This window comes from Podarcis raffonei, chromosome 9, assembly GCF_027172205.1.
Source record: "Podarcis raffonei isolate rPodRaf1 chromosome 9, rPodRaf1.pri, whole genome shotgun sequence".
In the NCBI taxonomy this organism is placed as follows: Eukaryota; Metazoa; Chordata; class Lepidosauria; order Squamata; family Lacertidae; genus Podarcis; species Podarcis raffonei.
In genome coordinates, this window is record NC_070610.1 from 26,466,800 (window position 1) to 26,485,965 (window position 19,166).

Consider the following 19,166-nt stretch of genomic DNA (forward strand, 5'->3'; position numbering starts at 1 on the left):
CATACTTTCAAGGTTTGGGTCTTATGGTTTGCAATTATGGTTAAGTGCTTTCGTTATATAAACCAGCATGCTAATATCTAACATGAAATCAAATGGGCCCTTCTTGTATACTAGTGGAGCAACAGAGCAGTGGAACTATAGTCAATGAAATTTAGTAGTGGGTAAAACTTTCAAAGAGGAGAACGGGTGCCATGAATTAGAATCATATTTAGAAAGCACATCTAACAATAGCCAGTTATTCAGCTAACTGGATCTATTATTTCCAGAGGGATTTAGTTTACTGTAGCAAAACCAAGAGCCGTGTGGCCCCTTAAAGATATATTAAGCAAGCCCTTTGTCATTGTGCAGAGCTTAATTTGTGTTAGGAGTCACCTGAGGGTTAGGCTTGGGGGCTGGGATTTGTGTTATGACATAGCTGTTGAATACATAAAGTTAAAATACATGCCTTTGTTCATGTGTTCTGTGTATCTCTCCTACTACCAAGTAACCACAATATATCACCATACATCAGGGCATTGGGAAATAGTTTTGCCAGCTGACAAGCCATCCAAGCATGGCTGGATTATCTCATTAAAAATCAAGCAGAATCTTCGCTTCAGATTGTGCCCACCATGTATTTAAAAAAAGCTGGCGATACGTTTGCAGAATGAACGCACCTTTAACAATTACACATTTTTACAGTGTGTGTGTGTGTATATAATCTACACCTACCTACCTCCTTTATCTCTTCTTTCTAATGTTAAACCTACAGTGCCAGGGTCGACTGATTTATTGGCCAAAATGCTGATGGCTGTTGTAAATAGCAAAGGCGAAAGAGCAGGCAGCCTTGTTTTGTAGCGCCAAACAATTGTGCCCCATGACAGTCTTATGTCATTAACCTGAACTTGATCAATGGATGGGGAATAAATAGTTGAGAGCGCACTGATAAATTTAGCGCTGTCCTACCTACCACCTCTTTTGTGTAAACTTATCACTGAGACTCACCGCTACAAAGGAAGATAGAGCTCTCACAATGGCAGTTGGCATCTCATAGCTGGCTCCTCCCACATGTTCTCCACAATAAGTTGTGTTCTGAAGCAGTTGCCTGGTCATTCTATCTACCCAGCTTGCCAGCTAGGCACAGGCCTGGCCTCATATTTCACTGGCACTCCAGGGCCAGGTGGCAAGGGATCACTTTTGCTGCACACAAGCAAGACAACATGCAGGTCAGAAAGACAGAATGCAATCCACTGTCACAGCAGTTCACTTTAGGCGGTTCCATAGTTTAACTATGCACACTATAGGAAGAACTTTCTTTTATCTGTCTTGAATCTTCCAACATGCAGCTTCATTGAATTCTAGTGTTGCAAGAGAGGGAGAAAACATTTTCTCTAGCTACTTGCGCCATGCCGTGGAAAGTTTTAATATACTTTTATCGTAACACCTCTTTTCTCTAAAATAAAAAGTCCAAAATGTTGCAACCTCATAGGGGAGTTGCTTCATCCCCTTTATCATTTTGGTTGCCCTTTCTGAAACCTTTTCCAACCCCAATTTATTCCACGTGCCGTCTCGTCACAAACTTGTGTAATGCCCTTTGTGATATCGGCAGCCTAACTATCAATTTAAAAAGTATGTCTAAACTGTATAGCACTTTGCCCCTTTAAATGTTTAAATGGTGTTTCAGCTTTTGTGCATCCCTTTAATACAAATAAGGGACGCGGGTGGCACTGTGGTCTAAGCCACAGAGCCTAGGGCTTGCCAATCAGAAGGTCGGCGGTTCGAATCCCCGCAAGAGGGTGAGCTCCCGTTGCTCGATCCTTGCTCCTGCCAACCTAGCAGTTCGAAAGCACGTCAAGTGCAAGTAGATAAATAGGTACTGCTCTGGCGGGAAGGTAAATGGCGTTTCTGTGCGCTGCTCCGGTTCGCCAGAAGTGGCTTAGTCATGTTGGCCACATCATCTGGAAGCTGTCTGCGGTCAAACGCCGGCTCCCTCAGCCAATAAAGCAAGATGAGTGCCGCAACCCCAGAGTTGTCTGCGACTGGACTTAACGGTCAGGGGTCTCTTTATCCTTTACCTTTAAGACAAATGTGTGGTAGTATTTTATGTACATATGCAGCATAATTGCCAGGGATTTGGTGAATTTATAATTGAAGATTGCAGACATGAATAAAAGTGAGTGTGTGTATTTCAGATTCCTTAGCACTTTTGGGTGCAGCTCTGTGTGCCTGGGAAAGAAATCAGTGAAGGCTCTTCACTCTCCCCACCAGGTCCTTGGTGTCTATAACATCAGCTAGCATGAATACAAAACAGGTTTAAAAAGGTGTTACATACCTCCCATGTATGTTTTACTCTTAGGAGAGTGACGTATACCAGCCCCACGCCAGCAAATTCCCATTGAAGGGGATTTATGCCACTGGTTTCAATGGAATGTTCTCATAATTAACATCAGCTAAATTGGGGCTATCAAAGTGATATAGGATTCAATATCTTATGAATTTTTCAGATTTAGGTCTTAACAACTGACCTTGTGTCCTGGATTTTCCAGGCTCTCTCTTAAGGTATTAGGCGTTTCTTGGAGTAAAATATACAGTAGTAGCTTGGTTCTCAAATGTAATCCGTTCCGGAAGTGCGTCCGAGTTCTGAAATGTTCGAAAACCAAGGCATGGCTTCCAATTGGCGCAGGCGCCCCAGAAACAGTAGTCGACAGCTGCATCGGACATTCAGCTTCTGAAAAACGTTCGAAAACCAGAACACTTACTTCTGTGTTTTTGGTGTTTGGGAGCCGAAATGTTCAAGTACCAAGGCGTTTGAGAGCCAATGTTCCACTGTAGTTTGGTTTATCTTCTTCCTATAGTTATTCATAATATGTCTTTCACCCAACTAATCAAAGCCCCAGAATGTTCTACCTTGGTCCTGAGCATTAGCTTTCCAGAACCTTGCTGCAATTTCAGCTCAGCCCAATTACAGAATTATAGCCATTTAACCTATTCCTACCCAGCTCTACAAGCAGGACACAGAATGCTGATTGCTATAGGTGGGGGTAGAAAAACGGAGATGGAATGGAGTATCCTGGAAGAGGATATGGTTCACTGACTGGAACCCTGAACAGGAGCTTTCCACATGCAACCTTTTGTTGTATTTATAATTATCCAGTCCACACTATTTCATTTTATAACACTGCCATTGTGTCACCTAGTTGCTCTTCCACATACTTTACATGAACTACATGTTTAATTGAAGATTCTGTGATAGTTTCTAAATCCTTTGGGATGTAAGTATTTCATCTTTAAAGCCTGTCTCAGCTTGAGTAATAGGAAACCATATCTCATCTCAAAGTAATCCAATTTCAGCCTTCAGGAGAAGATTCATAAATCCTTATTAGAAGAGACAAAAGACAGGCTATTGCCTTTGCCTCTGATTTAATTTATCTTCTGTCTCAACAACATATTTTGAAACCCAACTAGAGGAATAATCTGCAATCTGCCAGGGATTCCGAATAAGTGTGAGACACACTGCATAAAGCACTCCTGCTAATAGTAACACTTTCCAATCTCTTGCTACGCAAATAATATTTCTCCAAAGGGATATCTTGACTGAAATTGAGAGTACTACAAAACGAGAGGTTTGTGGATTACAGCTAGTATCCAAAGTCGTTTTTTGTGAAACTATGGAAAATAAACTTTAAGGCCCTGGTCTTCTATTCCAGAGACGGGGAACCTCAGGCCTAGGAATGCAGTGGTCTACTCAGGAATAAGGAACCAGACAACTGAATTCCAAGTCTCCCACCTGAGAGGTCCCCAGGCACTTACTTGGGGTTTGGTTTCCTTGGAATGAGGGAAGAAGGGACTGTGGTGTCTTTAGGATATATGGTTTAGTTACGCATATATACAACCCGAGTCGAAGATGGAGGGGCTCGCAGCATTAACACTCCAAAAGGGTCTTGTTTCTCCCATAGGCACAGCCTTGGAGTCAAGCATAAAATCAGGCAGAGCTCTCACACTCTGACTTCTGCCTAAACCCTGCTTCCAGCTCTCTCACATAACACTGGCCCTAGCTTTTGTCTACTGACTACCAGCCACGTGAGAGAGGGGCCACACCCATTTGCCCTCTGGCACAGAACAACTTCTTTTGTTATACTAAGGGTCTTTAACTCACAAAGAAACTTTTCCATTAGAAGAAGAAGAAGAGTTTGGATTTGATATCCCGCTTTATCACCACCTAAAGGAGTCTCAAAGCGGCTAACATTCTCCTTTACCTTCCTCCCCCACAACAAACACTCTGTGAGGTGAGTGGGGCTGAGAGACTTCAGAGAAGTGTGACTAGCCCAAGGTCACCCAGCAGCTGCATGTGGAGGAGCGGAGACGCGAACCCGGTTCACCAGATTACGAGCCCACCGTTCTTAACCACTGTACCACACTGGCTCTTGCTGGAACCAGAACCCCAGGGATTAGAAGGCACTTGAGACTCTTCATCTCAGGGTTGTGAGTTCAAGCCCCACATTGGGCAAAAGATTCCTGCATTGCAGGGGGTTGGAGTGCATGACCCTCATGGTCCCTTCGAACTCTAGGATTTCTGTGATCACGTGGTCATACGGATTAACTCCCCAAACTCACAACACTGTGACAATAAGCACTGGTGCCAGTCAAACCTGTTTGGAGTCAAACCTCTTCGAGAGGGTATATTTTCCCCACTTGCTGCCCTGGAATGAGTCCTTGGCCCAGCCCACCTCATCCCCTTTCCCCCTACTACAAATCAAATTTCTGCCCCAAGCCTTTATATGGGGGCATCCTCCTCAGGACTAGCTGACCTAATCCATCCAAGGTTGGCAGCAAAAAAACCCCACCTCTGTTCATTCTCACAATCTCCTGAGTATATCATGTAGCCAAACAGAGGCAGGGAACTATCCTGGCCCTCAAAACTCACAAGACCATGGGTGACCTCATGTACATACACACATGCCTGCAACTTCTCCTCCTGCAATTTTTCTTTCACAGATGGAAGTGGGGGGGGGGGGACTATCATCATCCACTCCTCACCTCCAGCCTGTAGTTTACTCTTCTCTGGGGCACTTTCTTCCTTCTCTGGCCTGACTCCCTCCAATTTTGGGGGCTTCAGCTTTCTGTGTCTTCCACACTGGCAGGCTCCTGGACAATCAACCTCTCTTCTTCTTCTTCTTCTGGTACTGACTGCAACTCTTTGCAGTCCAAGTTTTTCAGCTGATCATTCTGTCCGTGGATCTCTTCAGCCACCCCTGCAGCCTGAGTATACTGCAGCTGGTCTTCAGGGTCAATCTTAACCCCTTGTAGTGGCTGATCAGGCAGGGCCCTCGGCTCCTTGCATGGAGTCTCCCTTTTCTCTTCAAAGGAGCTTTTTAGCTGCCCCATTTGCTCCTGGGTGTTCCTGGTACATAGCTTTCGTCTCCTCTTCTGGACTCTTAAATTGCTGTTTCTGCTGCTCCATTTGCTGCTGGAGTATCAACCTAAGCTGTTCCTTAGCCCATCCTTCAAGGTGGCTGTGATGAGGAAGAAGGGGCAGAATTCTGATAGTACTTCTTTAGATTCAAGCCAGATTACTGTATATTGGTGATATTTTGCATTCATTTTGCAAAAGGATCCAAACGAAGATACAGAATGGAATGACATACTAAGAGATTTTGGTATACTGCCTCCAAAAGAAGAGGTTAAGGATGAAGTTGAAGAAATGGTTTTACGTTTACAGAAAGAAGCAGAAGGTAAGTGTAGTTGTGAAAAGTATTGTCAATTATTAAAATTAAGACCCATCATTTCAGCACTGTACCAGGTGGAATAGTACAATAGAGAAGTAAAGTTGTCCCTGCCTTGCAGAATATAAAGGTTGATCTACACATTAAGAAAAGGCATATAGTTCAGCCTTCCTGGGATTGTGTTATTTGAGAGGACAGATAGCAGATCTATTGTTCACCAAGACATTGTTCAAGTAATGGAAAGCTAATATGCAGTGGGAAATATTCTATTCTAACCTAGACGTTTCCTGATTGTCCAACTTTCTACAAGCAGTGAGTTTTAAACAAACAGCCTTTATTACAATTCAAACTCGCTGCTTTGTGTCCTACCCACTGGAAGGAAAATAAATTTTCTACTTCATCTATATGATCCTGAACCTGCATTTTAAAGCAGCTGTGGTGCAGAAGAATAGGCAGATACACTTTTTCTGAATGTATATATAAACAGCCATCATTAGCATATATCTGGAAATTGCCTCTATTGAAAGCTCATTGCACAATAGCCATAAACTAGAATATTGTAAGCATGGAAGTTTCCCATTCAGGTTCCTCTGTCAGATACTCCTTTTGGAAGTAGATTCAAAATTTGTTTAATCCCAGAAATTTAATCCCAGAAATATGCATATTCTTCAACACCCCCCCAATTCTTCTTTTAGTGAAGCCATATGAAAAAATGAACCTGAAACAACTCAAAGAAGCTGAAGATGAATTTGATGAGGAAGATAGAAAAGCAGTTGAAATGTATAGGTATGTCAAGCTACTAATAACCACTCTCAAAGCCAATACAGTGGTACCTCGCAAGACGAATGCCTTGCAAGACGGAAAACTCGCAAGAAGAAAGAGTTTTCCGTTTTTCGAGGTGCTTCGCCAGACGAATTTCCCTATGGGCTTGCGGGGACCTCTTTTAAATGCGGTCGGTCGGGAGCAAAGACTTTCGCCCACCGCCGGCCTTCAGAAGAGGTCCTGGACCTCTTCTGAAGGCCGGCGGGGGGCAAAAGTCTTTGCTCCCGACCGCCTGCCTTCCCAGGATAGCGGAGAAGCGCAGCGCGTTTCTCCGCTATCCCGACGGCTTTTGAAAGCCCTTCTCCCCACCTCCCGCCCCGCAAGCTCCGGGGACAGGAGGGCTTTGCTGCCGCCCGCCAGCATTTTAAAATCGCCCCGGGACAGCGGAGGCTTTGCTGCCGCCTGCCAGCATTTTAAAATCGCCCCGGGACAGCGGAGGCTTCGTTGCCGCCCGCCAGGATTTTAAAATCGCCCCGGGACAGCGGAGAAGTCTCCGCTGTCCCAGGGGCTTTTAAAATGCTGGCAGTTGGCAGCAAAGCCCTCCTGTCCCCGGAGCTTGCGGGGCAGGAGGTGGGGAGAAGGGCTTTTCTTCCCACCGCCAGCCTTCAGAACAGCCTTCTGAAGGCTGACGGTGGGGAGAAAAGCCCTTGTTCCCCCCCCCCCAGCCTTCAGAAGAGGTTGCGGGACAGACTGTCCCCGGACCTGGTCTGAAGGCGGTTTCCATAGGAACGCATTGATTGATTTTCAATGCATTCCTATGGGAAACCGTGCTTCGCAAGACAAAAAACTCGCAAGAAGAAAAAACTCGCGGAACGAATTAATTTCGTCTTGCGAGGTACCACTGTACTGAGTAAGAATATTCTAAACTGGAGATTAAGTATAGAAAAAGGACACACTTCTTATCCATATAACCTCCCAATCCCCTTTCTAAAACACTACTGCATAATTTAACTTATTTAGTTTCCCAGGGGGACTGTAATCCATGAAAGCTTCTGCTACAATAAATTTCTTAATCTTTAAGATATCACAAGTGTCTTTGTTGCTTTAACTATCTGAAATCCATTTACTACAGGATAAATAAATTTTATTTCTAACGTTGATAGAATTTCTTTTTCATGAGCCAGTAGTGCCACCTAGTGATTACCATACCCAAAGTTCCTGCATGCTGTATTCACTACTCAAAGTTGGCATATTGCTCAAATTATTTTTCTGCCCTCTTGTTATTCCTATTTCGTAACCTTGTCCACACTTATGTTGACAGGCTGCATGTGTATTTGAATAAACCCTTCCCCACATCTAACAATGCTCCTTTTTCCAAACCTGTAAGGAACAGGAGTGATGATAGTCCTCCCACCCACTGTCAAACTTTCTCTCCAGTGTCTATTAATAATCATATGAAAAGTTATTACTTCACATGAATTTTGTTAAATTAGGAAACGACGTTTAGAAGAACTGCAAAAAGGACAAAGATTTGGAGAACTCAGAGAAATTTCTGGAGAACAGTATGTGAAAGAAGTTACAAATGCACAAAAAGGCGTCTGGGTTGTCATCCATTTGTACAGACCAAGGTAATAGTGAGAATTTCAAAAAGGGTGCTTTAAAATTTGGCAGAATAAAACTATATACATATAAAGTTAACTCTGGGTTATGGCTTGAATAGGCACCCGTTCTTAATAATTTCTGACTGGTTTTCTTGAGGCAAATATCTGTACCAGATTTCTTCTAGATCTGCAGTTTAGCAACATCAATGAAAACTCTCTATGTTCATATGCTATCAGCAGTTGCAATGTCCTGTCATACTAGCAAATGGGGGTTCCCTTGATAGGTAAGAGTAGGACTGTGGACTAGTTCACACATGGCCTAAGCCAATGTTCCTCAGGCTTGGGTCTCTAGATGATCTTGGACTACAACTCTCACCGTCCTCAAGCAGCTTCACTACTGGTCAGAGATGATGTGAGTTGTAATCCATCCATTTACGGGGATCCAAGGTTGAAGAACTCAGGCCTAGGCTATACACAAGAAAGGAGGTAGAACCATATTGTCCAAACTTCCCCACTCTGCTGCCTCCCAGATGTTTGGGACAACCTCAATAAGCCACAACCAGCACATGGGTCACAGGTTGCCATCCTCAGCAATAGACTATTTGTGAATTTTGTAGGGCTGCAGTCTGGGATATATATATGTGTACCTATTGTGGGGTGCTAGGAACCTCTACATAGAAGGGGATGCATCCTAGAATGAGCGTGAATACAAATGGCGTATTGGGTTTTGTTCTGGGGCAAGAAAATGCAGCACAGCTTTATATGCATAGGATGATAGCTATGGGAACATGTCATGGGTATCAGTCTCATGCTAATGGGCTAGTGCAATGGGCTTAGAAATGTACTCAGTTAAGGGCTCAGAAATATTGGGTGCAACATGCTGAACTGAGCAGGGAAACAACTGGAGTGAAACTCAGCCATACAGTTGAACCCAAAGTAGCATTCTGTCCTTCTGATGTGAAAATGTGAGTGTGAATTTAGTGGAATGGTTGATAGCGGTTTGGTGTTTTTTTAAAAAAAAATCTAGCATTTCCTTATTTGTGCCAGAGCTTAACCATCAAACACATTTGCTCTTTTGGATTTTTAAAGCATTCCGTTGTGTGTGTTAATTAATCGTCACCTCAGTCTACTGGCCACAAAGTTTCCGGAGACCAAGTTTGTGAAAGCCATTGCAAACAGCTGTATTGAAAATTACCACGACAGTTGCTTACCTACGTTATTTGTGTATGAAAATGGAGAGATAAAGGGCAAGTTCATTGGAATCAGAGAATGTGGAGGAACATATCTTACAGTAGAAGGTAATGCTCAAAACACTTCAGCAAACTAAAGGCCAGTAGACAAAGATTTGGCTGGTTATTGCAAATTTATGTGAACTGCAGCCTTCTTTATCTTTGCAGTTCTTAGCCATATTAATGACTCCTTTCCACCCATTCTTTATCCAAGTTTTACCTCTCTCAAGCTCTTCCTTTCCAGCCTTAACCCTTCTCTCATATTGTTCTGTACCACTGCTTGTTTCAATCTCTATTTCCAAATCCTCTTCCTTTCCTGTTTATCTAGACCTCCTGATCTGCCTGGTCCTCCTTAAGATCTATGAGCTCAACCAAACACCAGTGGCAACTCTTTGGATTACAGCTACTGAGCCAATGGCCACTAGAGACTCTTCTGGCTGCTCTGTCTCCCAGTGATGGGCATAATAGCTGAGAGATCGCCCCCAATGCTGCCACTGAATTGCTTAATATATTGTAATATAAATTTTACAGTAAAATGTTGCAGCAGTTCATAAAAGAACATGTGAAGTGTGAAATGCTTCAATGTGGACTAACCAAGATAACTATTCACTGAATACTGTAACTTTACCGAAAAGCTTTGGCGTAAGTTTGCAACTAAAGGCAATAACTGTTTACTTAAAGACATGTATTAAATAGCTTGTTAGAAAAGAACTAGAATGGGCTGCCTTGCTATTTTTTTAGTGAAGGTAACTTTAAGGTATGTGTAGGCAATTCAGAGCTAGTAATTTCTGTATACTTCTTTACAAGGCTGGTTTTTAAATTACTCTAATAGTGTTATGCTATCCAGTGTAAAATAATGACTCCCTCCCACTCTATTTTAGCTAACCATTGAGTTCTATCTGTGAATACTATGTACATGAGTTGTATCATGAAAGTAAAAATTTCATGTACCAGCCCCTGGATTGGATGTAAGGAAAAAGGCAAGCAGGTGCAGACTGAGGTTGGTGGGGCAGTGCCCCGTTGGCCCAAACATAAAGGTAAAGGTAAAGGTACCCCTGCCCGTACGGGCCAGTCTTGACAGACTCTGGGGTTGTGCGCCCATCTCACTTAAGAGGCCAGGGGCCAGCGCTGTCCGAAGACACTTCCAGGTCACGTGGCCAGCGTGACAAAGCTGCATCTGGCGAGCCAGCGCAGCACACGGAAACGCCGTTTACCTTCCCGCCAGTAAGCGGTCCCTATTTATCTACTTGCACCCGGGGGTGCTTTCGAACTGCTAGGTTGGCAGGCGCTGGGACCGAGCAACGGGAGCGCACCCCGCCGCGGGGATTCGAACCGCTGACCTTTCGATCGGCAAGCCCTAGGCACTGAGGCTTTAACCCACAGCGCCACCCGCGTCCCAAACATACTGGATCATAATACTGAGATATAAATGATTTACTGCTAAATATATTGCTACTTCGGTTTGTTTCAACAGTCTTTGTTATTTCAGAACTTGAGTGGAAACTGGCAGAGGTTGGTGCTCTAAAAACCGATTTGGAAGAAAACCCCAAGAAGGAAGTTGTGGATATGATGACATCTTCACTTAGAAATGCCTCCATAAATGATGTTTAGACAAACATTAACAGGACGTGTAAAGACACAAACACTGTTTGAGCAGAAGAACACTTGAAGAAGCACCTGGCATTTCCGCGTTTACGTTTGGCTGGATTACTGCTTAAATCAACACTGCTTAGGAATAAGCATAAGTAAATAAAAACGGCACAAATGCAACCCACTTGCTGTATTCACACTCAGAATGTATTTTCTGCTCCATTCCAGAGCTCTGTGTGTACTCAGACATTAGCCCAACTATCTGCCAAGGGGGCTTATTTCCTAAAAAGTGTGTTCAATATTGCAGCCGTCACTCATAAGTCATCTTTCCAGTGAGAGATTTGTGGCTCTCACTGTCACACAAAAGACAAATGAATCAAGGTACTGTAAAAGTATTGTAAAAATCAGATACTGGCCTTTAAAAGCTCTGATATCCACCTGAAAACAGAATTTGGTTTCTAATTATAATACTGGTATTCATGAAATAAACTTGGATACTATGGTTCTTCCAACCTCCTTATCAAGCAAAAATGTGCTTTTACTCTCTGAGATGCTGGCTCCTAATCAAATCATTCTTTAGCTTGTGGGTCAAGCCAGAAAATGAGAGAATATGAGAAGCTAGAACTCAGAACCTCTACTATGGGTCTGGAAAGTCCCAACCCTGAAAGCATGTACAGAACACATGTAGGAGCACCAGGTCTCTAGTGTTGGGAATTATTGTTTATGGGTTTGTAAAAAGCGGAACTGGACTCAACAGAGGGAAATACCTTCAAAAGATCACTGCCTGTATCCTTGGCCATGCCATAGTGAGCACCCAAAACCATGTGGGAAAGTATTGTGCAGACACACAGTTAGGTTAGAGTTGACCCATTGAAATCAATGGGTATTAAATCCACTGATTTAAATGGATCTACTCTTATGAGGTAGCTGGATATCAGCCAGTATTTTTAGTGCTGGGCATTGTACAAAGAAATAGAAATAGCCCAGGCCTGCCTGCTGGGTTACATTCTAAGTCATATCTTGTTAATACATGCAGGGCTGCGAGACTCATTCAGATTAAATCAAGCTTAAGAAGCAACAGAACATATTGTCTGAGAAAATAGTCTCAAGGTATTGAAAAAAAGATTGGCCGAGTATTTATAGTGCCTTTCTTCTTTGTTAATTTTTGAAATTTGCTAATACATGAGAAGGGTGAAGTGAGTTTCACAACCACAACCACAGCAGATATACCGGTAGTTGTTCAAAAACACTCATAGTTATTTCTCCTGAGAACTGGATTATTAAAAATATTAATAAAAAATATTAGCTGTTCCAGAGATCAGTAATTAAACCCAAATTCTGAATGCCTGTGTTGTACATGCAATGTTCTGTTAGCACCTTAGAGGTTTGTGTATACCCTATTCATTCCTAGATAGACAAAACACATGCAGGAAAATGATGAAGCAGTACACTTCGTGGTGTGTGTGTTTAATAGGCATCATTTGGCAAAGAGAGATTGGGGGGCACCTTCTCTGCACAACAGTTGTGAGCTTTGCATTCCTTAGCAGCAGCTTACTGATTCCTACTATAACTGATCTCCCCAGAGCAGGCAAACACCAACTCAAAAATCTGAATTTATTAAAAACAATAATTTCTTGCTTAATGAACATTTACACATCTATTTATTTATGCGTTAAAATATATCTCTGCCGTATATTCTCAAGTAAGAGAATTTGCCTGCATCAGCTTCAGTCAAGTAGTTTGCTACAGCACATAATTAACCTTTAAACAGAATGGTTTCATAGTGTGGGTGATGAATGAAATAAAAGGAGAAGTCATTTGTGAGTTGCACACTCAAAAAAACTGCAGATAACTGAGCACAGTTTCAAGCTTTTATTCAGCAGTAACCTCATTTTAAGAATGAAGCAGTGACAACTAAAAAAATATTGATGGAGGTGTGAAGACTGCAGAAAGAGCTGAGAAGAATCTTAATAGCTGTTACTCATAGTCACCTGCAAGCACTTCATACAGAACCATTACCTAAGTATATAGGCCTACATTTGCACTTGTTCATCTGCTGTTACCCTTACTCTTCCCCCCTTTACTTGCAAACCACTTGGGGAAAGCAATCCTGCCTCACTCACTACAAACACAGGTATGAGTATTGTCAGGGAACTGCCATCGGCTCAAAGGCGAGAAATAGAACAGCCTCCGAAAATCTTGCGAAGCAGTTCCTCTTCCGGAGAGGAGGAAAGCCCCACCTCCAGTGGAGAAGAGGTTCAAGGACCAGAGGATGCTAGTGAGAGCCTTAACTCCGCTCCTGAGCAAGGCGGAGAGGGGGGAAGCACGCCCTTGCCATCGCCATTCTGTGCAGTAGTCTGGGGCGCAGGGAGGAGCGTAAACGGTTGGGGGTAACAAAACTTTTATGTTGGGGGAGGTACAAAAAAAGACCACTTCCGGATTCTGCTAGCGATTGAGCCAGACATGAGCCTTGGGGCTCTTCACAGTAAATAAATAAAGCCCGTAAAACACAGGTCGGAGTCCTGCCTGCTTACTCTCGAGCAACCGCAACAGCACCTGACAAGTATTCTGAAAGGAATATGACAATAAAGATTACTACAAGATAATTTTTAAACGAATGAATAGTTTGAGGAGCATTGGTGCTGCAGTGTGCATCGCTTTGGAAAAACAGGCAGGCATGGCCCAGATCAGTTTCTGGGATGGATTATAGTTCAATGAACTCCATGTAAATGTGCCACCCATCTTTCTTGTTAAAGAGGAAGTGGATTTCATGAGCATCCTTCTGTTTCATTTCTTAATGTGGCATGTTCTGCTGTGAATGAAGCTCTACACACTATGGCAAGATGTGATTGAAGCAAGCCTAAATGAAGAATGACACATGAAACAAAAAGATTCGATGACTGGGTGGTCCATTGAGTGGTAAGACATCCAGGCAAGGGCACTAAGAGACAAATTTAACTGAACGTTTACATTGCAGACTAGCAATTTGCACCTACAGGAACTCTGTTAGAGGGGTCCTGTCCCACTCTATTTGTCCAAAACCCTGCATCTTCTTGGCAAAGTAATATTGCATGAAGAAAACACTCATTTCCACAAGAGCTAAAGCCAGCCTCATTCCCTACAGACCCTCTCAGGTGTGAAAAGCTGTAGGGTTAGATAGTTCTGCTGCCCTTGGGAGTTCAAGGTGACTGCATGATGACCTGGGAGATGGCATTCTCTGTGGCAGCCCCTAAGTTGTGGGATTCCCTCCCACAGCATTAAACATATGATAGCACACTGCTTTACCCTGGCCTTTGACACCTGAGATCTGTGTTATCAGGAACCATTCTATTCTTGAGACTGTAGATCGTTTTCAGAATTTTTAATATTGAATTTAAAATGGTTGTAACCTGCCCTGGGACCTGCTGGTGAAGGGCAGATAATAAATATAATAATATTAATAAATGGCAACTTCTTCTGCTAAACATCTTGGAGCATACCACCAGCTTATTTAATTCAATGTATTTGTGCTACTCTATACAATAATGAGAATAGCAAAACAATCTTGTACATGCCTATCCAAAAGTAAGTCCTATTTAATTCAATAGGGCCTATTGAATTTATTCCCATCCCTTCTGGTTTAATTAAACCTTCTGGTTTAATTAAAAAGCTACAGTAGTTATGTATATGTTGGTCTTTACACTACTTTTTGTAAACCTTTAACGGCAAAGCTTTTCTACAAAAGGGCATGCTCTTTCTTGGTGTTTGTTTATACAGCTTACATAGCCAACCAATTCTATGTGAAACTAAAACTGTTTTAAGGCTCACCTAGTAAGTTGCTTGGCAACCTCAGTTACAAAACTTATATAGATAAGATAAATGGCATACACTGGGCATTAATTACCTCAAGTCATGTGTGCAGTGGTATTAACACATTCTACAAGGGCTAAATTGTTACCAGTGATATATTTACAAGACCTAACGCTTGAACAAGGTATGTCAACTGTGCTTTATTTCTCTGCTGATCTTTCACATAAAGGGAAGAAAATTTCCATTAAAAAACCAAAATTCTAGAGCAGTGCCATCTGTTGTGTGTAGAGTCAAAGGAACAGCATTTCAATCATCATTCATAATAAAAATATAGAGGGGATCTAAAGCTGTTTCATAATTGTTTTAAAGAACTTACTGTGAATACATGGCGTTCAAGTTCAGTAGTGAACCATGGCAACCACAGTAATAGACATGAATTGCATTAGATTTCAATATTAACCATGCTTGTAGCTTAACCATAAACTCTAAACCAGGGATAGCCAATGTGGTGCCCTCCAGATGTTGGGGATTTCTTTCCCATCAGCCCTAGCCACCACAGCCAATAGCTAGGGATGATGGGAATTGTGATCCAAAACAATTGGATAGCACTACATTGCCCCCCTCCCCTTATGCACTGCGAGGGTGTTGTGATTACACCATTCCTGCTCTTCCAAGAAACTCAGTGGTAGATGTTGGATGTTACATTTGCAGAGGAGAATAACGTATACCTGTAGATCTAATGAATCCACACGAGGGTGGTCCAACATGCGGCCCACAAGGCCTTTTTGGTGGCCCTCAGCAACATTTGACGTCCCCCCCTGCCCTGTATTCCCAAAGCTGGGAAAATGAGGTGCTGGGCTTAGGGAAGGAGGCTTCGAGTCTTCCCTCCTCCTTCCCAAAGCCTAGGTAGCCGTTTTCAAACTTTGGGAAGACAGCATGAGAGCTGGGACATCAAATTTTGGCCTCACTTCCCCTGCATGACAAGGAAGTGTGTGGCCTGCGGGTTATGTGTCGAAGTATTATTGCAGCCCACTTGGTATGAAAAGTTGGGCTGCCCTGATGTACACTCTGAAGAGCCCAACTTTGCAGTGTACAAATTGCAGGATAGTCAAACTTGCATGTACTGGCCTCTATACAAATACTATATCTAATAAGGGTATGGTGGGTATGGAGAAAGAGTGGTATGCTAGCATGATTTCTGTTTGTTACAGCATGTAAAATACTGGCACATGTTATGTAGCTGTATAGTGTTATGCATATTAGTTAGTATACTTTTAGAATTCAGCATGCCTGCATGCGTTTTTGCTGCTACATTTCCTTAGCAAGGCTCTTTCACCCTAAATGGGTGGACCAGGAAGAAGTGCAACAAGAAAAGTTTTCAGTCATGCTCACTGCATTTCTGCAAGATTGCCTACCAAATTTCTGACAGCTATTACAGCTCCTGTCATCCCTGCTGCTCCCAGATGTTGATGAGAGTTGGAAGTCTAACGTTCAGAGGGACAGATAGTCCCCTTACCGTCTGTAATGGAACCTTTCAGAACCAGGCTTCACATCTGAGCAGTGGATTGTATCGAGACATCTCCAAGAATCAGAGAATTGCAGAGCTGGAAGGGACTCCAAGGATCATCTAGTCCAGCCCCTGGCAAATGCAGGAATCTCAACTAAAGCATCCATGACAGGTGGCCATCCAACCTCTGCTTAAAAACCTCCAAGGAAGGAGAGTCCACCATCTCCCTTGGGAGTCCGTTCCATGGTGGAACAAGCTTACTGTCTGAAAGGCCTTCCAGATGTTTAGCTGGAATCTCCTTTTTTGTAACTTGAATCCACTGAAATGCCGTCTTCCTCTTTGTCCAAAAACTCAAGGCTCGGTGATGAGGCAGTCTTGTATTGCTTGACCTTTTTGCCTCACCCGAATTTTTTATTTTGAAAAACCCTCATTCTTTGCGTCAGCTTCTGAAACACTGAACTTTAAATCAGCTTGGGTCCTCGGCGGCGCTGTGGTGTTTGCTTTTGTTTTTTTGTTTTTAAAATAACGACACTGGGCAACATATACGTAGTTCACAGAGCTTCTGACTGCTGCAAACATGGAACTTCCAGAACAGCAGGAGTTTACTCAGGAGGAGGCCGGACTGACTTGCAAAGGGACTTGCGCCCATGCTGCTTCCACACTGCAGGTTAAGGGGGAGGTTTTACGTGGCCCCTTCAGTAAAATGAGGTGACAGAAGCCCCCAAGTCCCCATCCCTCCGCGCCGTCTCTGCGGCAGCAACGACGTAAGAAGCTTCCACTTTGGGAGGAGACAGAGGACCCTCCTCCAATCCCGCCCATAGTCCCAAATCCTGCCTCGCTGCTCCCCTCCTACAAGGTAATCTGAGGTCACGGAAGCACAGCGAGAACGCCCTGTCCTCTTCCGACGCATGCGCAACACATCCCTTTCCTCTCCCCCCCGCCACCTCCCGAAGGTTTCCGTGGCGCATGCGCAGCGAAGCCGCGGCCCGCTCCCTGACGAAGAAGGGGAATCACCGTCGACTCCCCATCTATGCGCGCGGTAGTAATGCGCATGCTTAGTACTGACCAGGGAAGCACAGGGGCCTGGGCCGGCTCAGGCTCTTGGCAAGCCGATATACCGCTGCAGCTTGCTTGGTGTCCCTTACCACCGGCGCACGCGCAGTACGGGCAAGGCTCCTCCGGACTCGGCGGCTGATTCCGCGGCTTGTTTTGCCGGTAAGCGCGAGGGCGGCGCATGCGCGGTGGCGGAGGGAGACCTTAGGGCCTGGCGGGTTGTGGCTGCTTACTTGAGAAGCGGGGGCGAGCGATCCGTGTCGCGGCGGTGGGCTGAAGAAGAAGAAGAGCGCGAAGGGAGGCGGCAGGCTGGCAGGGAAGCTCGGTAAGGAGGATACGCCAGCGAGCCGCGGCCGCCGGCCTTGAGGGGGGCTCGCGGAGTCCTGCTGGCGAGTGGGCTGAGGTAAACTTTGACAGGCGGCGGGCGCGACGGCGGGTTGGGTCGCTGGCGCAGGTCTATGATCTCAGTGTCTCTGCCCCCCCCCGCCTCCCGACCCCGCCGCCAGTTGAGGGCTTCGCGTGACCCGCTGCCGGGGACGATTCAGGCCCTCAGGGGCTGGCCGGGAATTGGGGGACAGCCTGAGGGGCCGCTCCCTCTATCTTCCTCCGACTCCCACCCCCGAACCCGGACACCGTGGCGAGGCGGAGACGGGGCAGCTCCGGTGTTTCATAACCGAGGCGGGAGGGGGCTGTGAGGGGCCTTGGCTGCGCCCATCCCGCTCTCCGGGTTGCGCCCGGCGTCTCCGGTTTATTAAAGCCGCGCCAGGAGGGGCACCGGTTTGGGGTATCCCTTATACAAGCGGCGCCGTTTTGGTCCTGTCAGAAAGCTGCCCTTCCCCGCCCTGCGAGCCCGGAGCGCGAAGAGGCATTTTCCTTTTTCTCTTTTCCTCCTACAGCGGCCCTGAACCTTATTTGAATACTGGTGATGCAGGCGGGGAGGGGTTTCCTCGCCTCTCTGGAGCCGCTTGCTTAGGAGCGAATCTAGGGCATTAGATCAAGTTGGAGCGCCCACGTACTTTCGTTTATTTTGCCGAGATCAGGACCCTGCCCCTTTCTTTAGAGCAAAGGGGAGAATGCTGATTTGTCAAGCCCGCTTCAAAGGTGCCAGCTGGTTTCATTTGGTAGTCAGGAATGCAATCTGACTTTTTGGTGTCGTTGGTTTCTTAGGTCTCTGGCTCAGTTTCTACTAAAACGTTACACTTCAAAAATATCTAATTTAGCAGAAAGTGGAAAGTCAGCACGTAATGATTTCTTAATGTGCTTCTTTTTGTTAAATAACATGAAAGAAAGGCTGCAAGCCTAAGCATACCACTGGTAAATCTTGTTTAACTCTGCAAGATTTCCGAGTAACCATGCTGATGATGGTGCTGATGTATTGTGCACTTGCAGACAAGGTTTTGTTCCGGTTGGTAGCACTTGTAGCACTCCTTGAGTGAAGGACACCATAAGTGACAGGACAAATTGTTAGATTGTAGCAATGTGCGTAACTCCATACATGGCATTTTATAAGTGATCCTACTTGCTTTCTGTGCGCACATAATGGCTTATATATATATATATATATATATATATAGTAACCTTGACTTTTTGAGTGGAGTAGATGTGCTGGAATAAATAGTTCTCTAGTATCTATTTAGGAAGAATAGATTGCAGCTTAAATAAACCTTGAAGTTGACCATTCAGTCTAGAGTGAGTGAAAGTTGCTTGTCAGACTCTCAGCTCAAATGGCCTTTGCTGCACAGTTTCTTGGGTTGGCAACACTTTTTATAGACCATAAATTGCCCACATTGCTGCTTTATAGAACACAGTGCTTGTGTTTATTATACCTGTGCCCCACTTTTATATCAGAAAGCTCATGTACTTCCCATAAGCCTTCTGTATAGGTACAGATCATGTCTACACACTAGTTTCAGCAATGTTAAATCAGTGTTCC

The 19,166-nt window shown here is 44.4% G+C and overlaps 2 protein-coding genes and 1 long non-coding RNA gene across 9 annotated transcripts in view; 2 read left to right on the forward strand and 1 right to left on the reverse strand.

The window, feature by feature from the left end:
* Window positions 1-699: 699 nt before the first annotated feature.
* LOC128421435 (uncharacterized) lies at window positions 700-17,556 on the reverse strand. The gene is made up of 2 exons (XR_008332311.1): window positions 17,467-17,556; window positions 700-1,179 (listed from the first exon to the last, which is right to left on the reverse strand). It is a non-coding gene; the product is annotated as an uncharacterized LOC128421435 (long non-coding RNA).
* PDCL2 (phosducin like 2) lies at window positions 1,086-11,068 on the forward strand. 2 transcript variants are annotated; one of them, XM_053404224.1, is made up of 6 exons: window positions 1,087-1,205; window positions 5,591-5,711; window positions 6,398-6,488; window positions 7,958-8,092; window positions 9,155-9,363; window positions 10,784-11,068. In XM_053404224.1, the coding sequence occupies exons 1-6, from the start codon at window positions 1,200-1,202 to the stop codon at window positions 10,903-10,905; spliced, it is 684 nt and encodes a 227-aa protein (XP_053260199.1). In that variant the 5' UTR covers window positions 1,087-1,199; the 3' UTR covers window positions 10,906-11,068. The 2 variants fall into 2 exon arrangements, with proteins under 2 accessions (XP_053260200.1, XP_053260199.1); XM_053404225.1 differs by lacking the exon at window positions 7,958-8,092 and having other exon boundaries at window positions 1,086-1,205.
* CLOCK (clock circadian regulator) overlaps window positions 17,129-19,166 on the forward strand; it is a 39,112-nt gene continuing 37,074 nt past the window's right edge. For 2 of the 6 annotated variants that reach the window (XM_053404217.1, XM_053404220.1), the window contains exon 1: window positions 17,129-17,395. The gene's annotated coding sequence lies outside the window, so the exon portion shown is untranslated. Of the gene's footprint in view, window positions 17,396-17,451; window positions 17,637-19,166 lie in introns of those variants that run through there. The other 4 variants (XM_053404221.1, XM_053404219.1, XM_053404215.1 and 1 more) reach the window with 4 other exon arrangements.

Coding starts and splice junctions, on each gene's coding strand:
- PDCL2 (XM_053404224.1), top strand. Junction 5,712..6,397: donor TTTACAGAAAGAAGCAGAAG/GTAAGTGTAGTT, acceptor TTCTTCTTTTAG/TGAAGCCATATGAAAAAATG. Junction 8,093..9,154: donor ATCCATTTGTACAGACCAAG/GTAATAGTGAGA, acceptor GGATTTTTAAAG/CATTCCGTTGTGTGTGTTAA.